The 11,044-nt window shown below is 36.4% G+C and overlaps 1 protein-coding gene across 1 annotated transcript; it reads right to left on the bottom strand.

Moving 5' to 3' along the window:
* Positions 1–135: 135 nt before the first annotated feature.
* Positions 136–8,925, bottom strand: LOC107295365 (cytoplasmic dynein 1 heavy chain 1; the record flags this gene model as incomplete). Its single annotated transcript, XM_015824678.1, has 4 exons — positions 8,658–8,925; positions 2,416–2,503; positions 797–970; positions 136–391 (listed from the first exon to the last, which is right to left on the bottom strand). Coding segments are annotated over exons 1-4 (786 nt in total), but the record flags the coding sequence as incomplete, so codon positions are not given.
* Positions 8,926–11,044: the final 2,119 nt, after the last annotated feature.

The following is an 11,044-nucleotide window of genomic DNA, read 5'->3' as shown; positions in this document are numbered from 1 at the left end:
ACTAATATATTATGATATCCTAGGTTCTTGGGAAAAAGTCAATGAGTATGAAGACCATCACCAGCTAAAGAAATAGCAACTGTGATTTCACATTTTTATACATATATAACAATAATAATACATTTCTCAATTTACCTTTTGGATTTCTCTAATCCAGCGGTTAACTCCAGATTGTAGTTGGTTGAGAAAAGTTGGGTCTTCAACTTTATCACCAAAATCTGTAACCTTTGGCTTTTCTCCACGTTCATAGCACTGCTTAGCAACATTAGTGATAATTGGATGAATTGGTAAACTAATCTCTGGTATTTCAATATTCTGCTGCAAATGCAGAAGTCCCATTTCAAGTTCTGCAATTTTTTTCTCAACTGAGGGAGCCATTTTATCCCCATCCCTTAGGAGAAATACAAAAATAAGCCAAATAAAAATCTACATATGTAATTAAGACATTTACAATACATATGCATGCAATCCAGAGTATGTTGCCCACCAACACAAACGTAGGGTAAGATATTACCACAATTTAAAATAAACTTGATAAAAGAATGAGATGTGCCACACAATTTAGCTGTTGTTACAAAGTTTACACAGGGAATCACACATTTCAGAAAGTTGCCTCTTTCCTATAAGGACCCATGGGAGCAGCATCAAATGGAGCTTGAAAGCTTCAATCTTTCAAAAAAATCTTAAAATGTCTTTTAACAGTTAGAATGTTGACTATCAATAATTTTCCACATATCTTCCCATATTTCTTTTTTTTTAATTCACTCATACAAATTGTACCAACTCCAGTAGTTACCTGTCTGCCTTGCCGGATTCTCTGATGTAGGACTTAAAGAACGGAGCAACAGCATTGCTAATGAAGGAATGCAACGTTTCATAAGGAGAATCTTCACTGAGAGTGAGAACTCTGAGCTGGGATGACACAGGCTTGTCTGCATCAATTACTGGTGCTCGCTTAATAAAAGCCAAACTATAGATTACAAAATAAAAAATAAAAAATTAAGCATTTACTCAGTTTAACATGAGGACATTCAAGTTCTAGGCAGTTTTAATTTTTGTTAAATTTGTATCTTATTTCCACTTCAAACATGAATTCAACTAGCTAATAACAATAGTAAATAGAAACATTATCAAAACCTAAATATTGGTTAAATACTTCTATAGTGTCACAGAATAAAAACATCTAATTAAAAACCTATTTTTATATTATCTATCTATCTATCTATCTATCTATCTATCTATCTATCTATCTATCTATCTATCTACCTACCTACCTACCTACCTACCTACCTACCTATCATCTATGTCAATCATCTAATTTATATAGCTGCCCAGCTCACAAGCAAGCGACTGTGACATTCAACAAAACTAAAACAATAAAATCCTACCAAATTACTTGAAAAACCACATGTCTAATAACAGAATTTTTCCTGATGATAAGTAACTTATCCTTGAATCCATGCTCAATCCTACTGACTCCATGAACAGGTTCATGCAGTTTTCTTGGCCATAATATAGAAATGGTTTGTCACTGCCTTCTTCTGGGGAGGTTTTGACTTGCCTTCTAGCCTAGAACCATAGTATTTTTTGGTAGTCTGGACACAAAAATTAAACTATTAAGAGTATTTAAACCAGGGCCAGACAAGAAAGGACCAGACAATGTGCTGCAACCTAAGATAATAGCACAATTCAGTATCAAATTATTGGTAAATTGTGAATTTTCCACTATTGAGAAAAACCAAACCTTTAATTAATTATATAAATCTTTGATCTGCTTAACAGTTTTACTAAGCAATTACTTCCCGTTAAAAAAGGAGGGGATTAAGCATCCTGACTAATATTCTTTCCAATGACTATATAAATTCCCTACATGACCAAAAAAAAAAAAAAAAAAAAAAAAAAAANCTTTCCAATGACTATATAAATTCCCTACATGACCAAAAAAAAAAAAAAAAAAAGCTAAATAAGTGTAGTCTCTGATTGCAGAATGCTTACCCAGATCTTTTTTCAATTCAGACCTTATGGGAAATTAAGATCACTACTCATATGACACATATCATGATTGGCATTTTCAATATCTTTGTGTCAGAAAGTGAGGTATGCTTCATAGAATTGATGTTGGTGAATCATCTAACTACAATACTGGCATGAGGAATCTAAATTTAAGGCTAAATGATGAGAGTACAACCAACCTGTAAAGTTCCCTCTTCAAAGGGGAGGGGAGTAGAATAATCCTGCTTTCTAATTTGTCTTTTAATTGACTAACAGAAATTCTGCCTTTTTAATTTAATTCCATTTTATTTATGATCTGCATCGAATACTAATTTGTCATTTTCAAGTAGATATATATGTTAGACATATTGAAAGGCACAGACTCACACTGACCAGCATAGTACAGGACTTATCTTGACTCACCTGTTTGATTTTATACCATAATGAATATCAGTGCTTATTCCATAAGAAATAAATTCTTTTTCTTCCTCTCCTTCATCACCAACATCCTCTGCAAAGAATTAAGAAACCTTACTAGCATCAGTTTCTACACTAATACATTTTTGTTTTGATATATGAAAAACAAAAAAAAGGTCAAAGGGAAATATTAGGAAAAAAATACAGGAAGTCATGTGATTTTTAAAATAGATCATTAAACACCGGCTGCACAAAATAACACTTTCCATTACCTCATACACAGAAAGCAAGTATCAGTAATTTAAAACTGCAAACTTGGGGTCATATGGTCTCTTCAATACTGAAGACTAATTTTTTTTTATCTCTCCCATGCTTAATTCAAAATTCTTCAGAACTACCAATTCATAATTGTTGATATCCAGTTTAACCTTTTCTGACAGGCACCAAGAATGATACATGGAGTAATTTGAGAGCAGTTTATTGTTCTTCACTTATAGACAGAATCTAAAGTATAACTATAGATATACTCTGAGAATAGCTAGGAAGGAGTAATTTTAATCTTCTAACCTGTTGATCATACTTTCTAAGCTCTATTGTCTCTAGAAAGCATCCCCTTCCTCCTGGGAATGCAAGCTACATTCTACCACATTTTGATTCACAATTACACTTACATCTCTACTTCCTTGCATGTATTTATCAACTGAACTCAATCTGTCAGATCTTGTCCAAGAATAACATAACAAGTTCAGTTTTTTATTTGCTTACACCACATTAACAGAATCTTGCTATGTTACACTTATATTACCCTAACCCAGGGGTAGGCAACCTCGGCTCTTTTATGACTCATGGACTTCAACTCCCAGAATTCCTGAGTCAGCTATGCTGAGTTGAAGTCCATGAGTCATAAAAGAGCCGAGGTTGCCTACCCCTGCCCTAACCTAATGCATCCTTATGATCACAATTGAGCCCAAAATTTCTGTTGCTAAGCAAGAGTTTTTTGCCACATTTTTAAATGAATCACTGCAGTTGTTAAGTAAATCATGTGGTTGTTAAGTGAATCTGGGTTTCCCCATTGACTTTGCTTGTTGGAAGCCTGGGAAGATTACAGATGGTGACTACATAACTCCAGGACAGTGGAACATAAGTACATGCTAGTTGTGAAGTGTCCAAATTTTGATCATATGACCATGGGGATGCTGCAATGGTTGTAAGTGTGAAAACTGGTCATAAGTCATTTTTTTCAGTGCCTTTGTAACTTCAAATGGCCACCATACAAATGGTTGTAAGTCTAGGACTACCTATATACCTAAGGTGAGTCTAGGAAGTGGCTACCCTAAATCTCTTCCTTTTCCACAACCCATCTGTGGACTATGCTGTTTCTTGTCTCACCCAACTCCTTGGAATATGCTTCATTCTTCCTGGAAATCTGCTGCATTACTATAGTTCAGTGATGGCGAACCTTTTACAGACCGAGTGCCCAAACCGCAACCCACAATCCACTTATGCATCGTTGGGTGCCAGGTGGGTGTAGCCCATTGGCTGGGTGTGGCCAATTGGTTGGGCATGGCTGCAGTGGTAACAGCAGACTGGTTGGGACTAAAAAGTTCAATCAATCAATTCCAACTTTGCAAGATCTTTTTTTTCCCGCGAGAAGTTGAAATTGACTGATTGATTGAACTTTTTTTTTTCATACGGCGGCGGAGGCCTAAAGCAAAAAGGTTTTATAAAACCCAGCTGAAGGCCTAGGACTGGGGCGATGGCGCGGGTGCCCACAGAGAGCGCTCTGAGTGCCGCCTCTGGCACCCGTGCCATAGGTTTGCCACCACTGCTATAGTTCACCACATCATCATTCAGATAAACTACATTCTTTTGTTTTGTTTCACACATACAGAAATGTTTTATTTTATTGTCATTAGTCAACTCGAGTTCTTTATCATTTATTCCATTCTAAATCACAATTTTATTAAAAAGAATGAAAAATAAACAAGTCCATGCCTAGAATCATCCAAAATGTATTCTAATTACCAACAGTAATATGCAAATTTAACATACTGCTAATAGATCTGGATGAAGTTGCAGTATCAAGAAATATTCTGCAATATACTGCCATTTTGTCTTGTATTATCCTAACTTTATCTTGCAATAAATTATTCAAAAGGTTTACAAATTAGTTCTGAATAAAATGACTGAAAGTATAAATATGTACATGACTTCTAAAAAAATAATTTTAACTGATATTTTGTTCCTGGAATTATCCTAGGAAGATCTAAATGAATAAGTGAAAGTTTTTAAAAGCATGAAAGTAAAATATATATTATGGTTGAGCAAAAATAACTGAATGATTCCTCTTACTCTTATATAAAGCAGTATCTAGTCAAGGAGAATTCAAATCTTTTAGATATATTCCTCAATAATTGCATTTAGTCAAGTGTTCCTTGCCTTATACTGGTTTAAATTCAGGAAAGTGTAAAGAAAATGCTAAAGAGATTGGGGAGTTGAGTGGGCAAAGCTCCAGAAATGAAGATTCTTAAAGCTAGAATTGTTTATTGCTATTGTTTATACTATTTTATACAAATTGTCTTTTTCTAAACATTTTTGTATCTGAACTAAGCCAGTTTACAGTTTACAAATAGTTTTCTGCAGAATTCTAATTCTAATTTGTCAAGATTCAGTGCAAATAACATTTACTTAAAAGTTATAATTCTCTCAAATATTAGAGGATTCTTTATAAACATACAGGAAACCAACATGGCTTAAGGAAAATGGGATTTGATTATCAATTTCTTAGCTGACAATGCTGTAGTAATGACACTACTGCAATGCAGCAGTGACGTTGCTCTCTGGAAGGCACACCCAAATGGGGAAACAGAAAGAAAGAGCAAAGAGATTGAACAATACATCTCTAGAGGAAAAAAAATACTTAAGTGAACTTTCAGCATTTTTCATAATATCAAGGATTCAGTTGACATAATTGACAAATATTGTTATTCTTTTATTAAAAAGCTAAAATACTTTTAGCAAGGTTTACTAGATTTTTGTGTTTTAGAAGAAAAAAAAAACCTGTTCCTGCAAGATGTAAGATCAGGGACATAGCCTTTCCAGGTAGTAAAGATGCTCCAGTAAATGCTCCATTATTCTGCTCAAATCTTATGCACTTTTTATCAGAAATTGACATACTTTCTAAAAACAATCTGTTTTTTAAAATGCTCCAACTTGGCATTATTTCTGCTTTATAGTTTATTCTAAATCAAGTTATTTTTAATGAAATAAAATGATGAAATTTATTAAAAAAAGGAGAATTAAATTTTGGTGTCATTCAGGTAAGAAATATTAATTTCCCAAAAATCCCACCGTATCAGAATACTCCTGAAACGTCTCAGAAAACTGCAATAACTGCAAAATGCAGACTGGTTTAATTCTTGTAATAAGGATTACATGAGTCTCTACTGTAGTGAAATATTGCTTACTGGTCATAATTTAAGGTGCCCCAAATGGTTTAAGCTTAATTATCTGAGTCACTATCTCCTATTATGAATCTTTGTGGACATTAAAATATTGCTATCAGAATTGCATCTATCTGAGTTATAAGATAAGACCTTTTCCGATATTGCTTCCAGATTAGGAAAACAACTACGGTACTATGGGTTTCAGGATTGGCCTAATTCTCTAAGTACTGACAAACTATTTCAGGTTTTAACTGGTGTAACACCTTTTAAATATTTGTTAGCCACCACGACTGCTCATTGGAAAATAAAATATTGAGTGAATATATCAGAACTTGCAGCTTAAACTTTACAAAATTGTATTGTATCTCAAGTCAGTAATTTGGGCATACAATTTAGATTTGCTTGATAAATTTAAGAGATTTGCATGATATGATTCTTACCTTATTCAAAGGATCTATTAAATTACAAAAAAAGTCTAGACTTTTTGTATAGTTATTTGGCAGTGTATAATGAACAGAATTATCAACTAAAATGTGCTATTTTGATTATCATTTAATACTAGTTGATCTCATTTAAGTGATATTAGCAATTACTGCACAACACATCTCAAAAAAGAGCGATTCCCAGATTTTGGAAATAAGGAGGGTGATTTAGTGAGGCAAATAATCAAGTTGTATTATTACCATGATTTAAAATGTAGTGCACAAGATAGTTCCAACAAATCTGTAAATCTATTTACACGGTCTATAATAACTTTATCAAAATTATTTTATTTGTAAAAGACCATAAAAGAATCTACCATTCAATCCGGAAAACATTCAAATATACCTTTCAAAAATACTTAGTCACAAATGAGTCCTACCACTAATTTAGAAGTTTTGGAGAATTAACAGTGTGTAGAATTGAATAGAGAATGCTTACAAACATTGTACAATTCTTCAACCACAAATAACATTTAGAAGAAAGCATGTGTTTACTGTACTGGAATAATTAGTTTTTTATATAAAGTAAAAACATTCTTAACTACTTTCTGAAATTTCAACAATACCTATCAATATTTTAAGTATTGCAAATGATTACTTCTGATATTACATAGGAAATGTCTCCAATTAGTCTCCTGAATTACTTCTAAAACTGCCTAAAGAAATTGCAGATATTTGGATGGTATTCTTCCTTGTCACCCCCAAGTTATCAAATTTAATCAATTAGTAACTGTATTTGGGCATTCATGTTTACATTTTTAGAAAGGTTAAAATTCATCTCTTCAACCAAGCCTTTCATACTGTTCTGTGACAGTGTGTGATTTTAGATTTATATTCTTTGTTTCTAATCTTACTTTTATAAAATCAATAATTGTTTGGACAAAGAAACTGAATTTTACTTACAGAAACTTTTGCTTTTATGCTATAGTAATATACTTTTAATTAAAAGACATTTATCTGTAAGCCATAGAAATATACATTTAAACTGCTAAGTTCACATGCAATTGCAATAATACTATGGGGGCTTATAGGTGTTCCATCTTGAGAATCTTTTTGTATTTATTAGGAAGTGCAAAATGTTATTAAGAAAGCAGTATGTTTTTCCAAATATTTCTTAATCTTGTAATTAAATAATTTACAATGAAAATGCATACAAACAATATATAATGGAGTTTATTGTGCAAAATACAGATATTTCAACTCATCAGTTGAAGTGTTAAGGTGGAAAGGGTCAATTATTGATTCTAGCATATTAGACTGATGAAGCAAATCTGATTGTTTCATTTCCTAGCTATCTGATGATCCTATTCTCACTGTAAGGCCAGGGTGCAGTATAATGCTGAGCATTTTTTTTTTTGTTAAAAGTTCATTCCAAATAGGTACTATGGCCCACTTTAAATTTTCTCTTGCATCTTAAGTACTCACACAATGATCAGTTACATTCATTCCGCATTCAAGGAAGGCAGAATCCTTGACACACCTAAAAGTGGGGCAGATCACTTTGTCTGAGGCTTTGACAAAGCAAAAGAACTTTCCCAGATGCTTATGCCTCAAATTTACAGGGAAAAGAATTTACTTCAATATATGATGCTTTACTAGGAGTCATAGAAGACATGGATTGCGAGCAAATGGCAAAAGGTCAGTACCATTCAGAGCATATACGCCTACACTGGAGACGCAAATGATCTGACGGGTAAATCAGTTTGCTAGGATCTGGTGCTCCAAAGATGAAACCTGATTTACAATATTGATAAAACAAACATGGCCGATTCGCGCCAGCCGTGTTTATGTCAGCTAAGCTCCATCATTTAAGGCACTGGCAAATATTCAATTATCGCCAGCATTTGCAAGATAGAGCGGTACAAAGCCACACACTAAGGACACACACACCCTTTCGCCAGTCTTTCAAGGTCGGGGCTGGAGAGGCAGAAGATACTCTTTCGGGCCAGGGCGACTACAGGCTTCTTCTATAACTAATGGATGCGGGCTGCAAAATGCCGGACGGCCACTACTAAAGGGGAGCAACACTACGCAGGACCCTCTCAAGGGAAAGCCTGCTGACATCGAGTCCTCCGGGTGGAGGCAGCCCCGGCCGACAATGCAAACAAAGGAGCAACAAGACGAGCCGCCATTTTGACAGCCGCCGCCTGCGGCCACACCCTCTCCATCCTTCTCCCCCGCGCATCTGCGGCTTAACCGCTGGGCGAGAGCCGCTCTCCCAGCCCATCGCTCTTTCCTCCGCTTCCAGCTAACTCCTCTGCAGCCCCATCTGAGCGCACCCCGGGGCGCAAGCGCGGCCGCCCCGCCGTGGGTGACTCACCCTTGAGGGTGGAGCGCTCCACCAGCACTGCGTGGATTTGCGGGTCCGAGAGGAACTTCCGCATCTGTTCCACGGCGCCCTTCTCCTCCAGCGCCGCTTCGAGGGCGGCCGGGGCCTCCCCACCGTCTTCCAGCAGAAGAGGCACCAGCTTCCGCAGGTGCTTCTGCAGCACAGACACGTCCGCCACATTTTGCACCGTCGAGCCGGCCGCTTCCAGGCCGCCGCCGTCCTCCCCTCCGCCGCCGCCGCCGCCGCCCGAATCGGACATGGCTGATGGGCTTTCTGGCTGTCGAGATGGACGGAGCAGTTAGAACCGCTCCCGAGCCTCCCTGCCGCGGAGTTCTGAAACTTCGCACTGAGCCCCGCCTCGTCCACGACGCCGTTCTTTAACTACGCCTCCTCGCGACAGCACGCCCCGGAGGATCCTGGGAAGTGTAGTCGGAAATTATGCGGCTCGGAAGATGGACTTCCGCTGCGGCGAAGTTCGATTGAGTCCTTGGCAAGCGAGTTATCCAAAGTTACGTGAATCGCAATTGAATTTCTAAAATCCTAATCTATTCTCCCCGAGGCATTATTTTGTTTGGTTCCAATGCCATAATAAGGCCGTGCTTACGGAAAGATCGCAAAATGCTAGTATGCTAGCTTTTCAGTCTGCATTTAGTTATAGGAGTGTGGGAATCGCTTCAGTTTCAACTTATGCCGCGACTGTTTCTTGATATTCTGGACTTTCCTCTGATCGAAGAAAAAACACTTAGGCCATGTAGATCAGTCAGCTTTAACGCTAGCGTTAACCTCAGCCAAACTCAGACCTCACAGTAAGTTCATTAGGTTCATAGGCTTATGCTGAAAAGGTTAAAACAAGTGCTAATCCTTAATGGATTATGAAAAATATAATTGCATCACTAAGGTTGGGACAGATGTGTGATCCAAACACAGAACTAATCTTTATGCTGTGTTCCTTGAGAGATCTTGACAAAGATGAAGGAAATCCCCAGAAGGACTGGCCCCAGAATTCATAGCAACCGCACAATAGTGGCAGTGAAGGTTAACAAACCAGGAACAGCTTTGGAACTGTCTTTGCTGCGTGTGGAGAAGCCTTTATTTTTCTTGCTGCCTCAACCTCTTCCTAAATTGCAATAGAATGGCTGGAAGAGGGCCAGATATTCTGGCAACTATCAAGTAGTAATTAACCATTGATAGAAAACTTCATTAAAGAGATGGGACTTATTTCTGAATTAACTTGTAGCACAATTATTTGTAACATTTAATTCATACCTGGGAGCATCATTTGGGAACTCTCAGACTTTTATATAGTATTATGCTAAATGAAAATTGTTTTTTAAAATACTACTGTATAAACAACTATTGGCTGGATCAACCCAGTAATGTAAGTGTAAACTTTGGCTTATAAATCACAAAATCTAGGTTTGTTCATTGTGCAGAGCTATGATATGCTTTGCATGTGTAACTCCAGCCAAACTATGAAAAATAGCTTAGTATAAAGTGAGATGTAACTATTAGCTATGTATTTTTGAATGAAATTGGACTATGGAAGCTGCATAGAAGTTGGGGGACCTGATATGAGTAAATGATAGCTTCTGGAACTTAGAAAGAATTCCGTCCTAACTACACAGAATGTCCAAATTATACTTATTCACAACAGCAGAATATTTTGAGCTTGTTTACATGATACACTAAGTCACCCAGACTTGGTTGACTATTGACCAATTTGACCAGTGTTCCTCACAATGGAAACACTTTTTTAAAAATAATTTAAAAATTTTAAAATGGATTTCATTTTTAATTAAAACAAAGACAATCAAAACCAGAATGATGTGTTAGTCAAACTGGGACCAGAAAATAAGGAAAGATTGACTTTCCATCTATCCCTTCATCTCCAACTGAGCAGAAATAATGATTTGGCTACAGCGTTCCCATTTTATGGCTGCTCCATCTTCTTATTCCTATGGGACCTTTCCCTCATTATACCTGACTACAATTTGAAGTCAAGCTGGCAGATTCTGTCATTCCCCCCATGATATCTCATTCAGACTAATGGGACCTAAGTTATCTTTAATGGTAGCAGTGCTAACATATTTCTAATACCATCCAAGGATAGCCTTAAAATGTATACAGCCTGTTAGATTTTGTCACTAAGGGAAATCAGATGTGTGGTCAGAGTATGAATCAGCAATAGGTACATTGGTCCATCTTGTTCATGCAGAACTGCTGTCCTTGGCTTTGGTTTAAAGTAATCTTTTAAAGTAATGTAATAATTTGTATCAGTTTAATAAACATACAAATAGTGGTACCTTGGTACTTAATCATTAATTGGTTCTGGGAGAATATAATGAGTATCAAAAACGATGAGTACCGAACAATTTTTT

Source organism: Protobothrops mucrosquamatus, unplaced genomic scaffold (genome assembly GCF_001527695.2).
Source record: "Protobothrops mucrosquamatus isolate PMUCROS unplaced genomic scaffold, P.Mucros_1.0 scaffold2321, whole genome shotgun sequence".
Classification (NCBI taxonomy): domain Eukaryota; kingdom Metazoa; phylum Chordata; class Lepidosauria; order Squamata; family Viperidae; genus Protobothrops; species Protobothrops mucrosquamatus.
The sequence above is the reverse complement of the archived record's forward strand: the minus strand, read 5'-3'. Positions and strand labels throughout refer to the sequence as shown.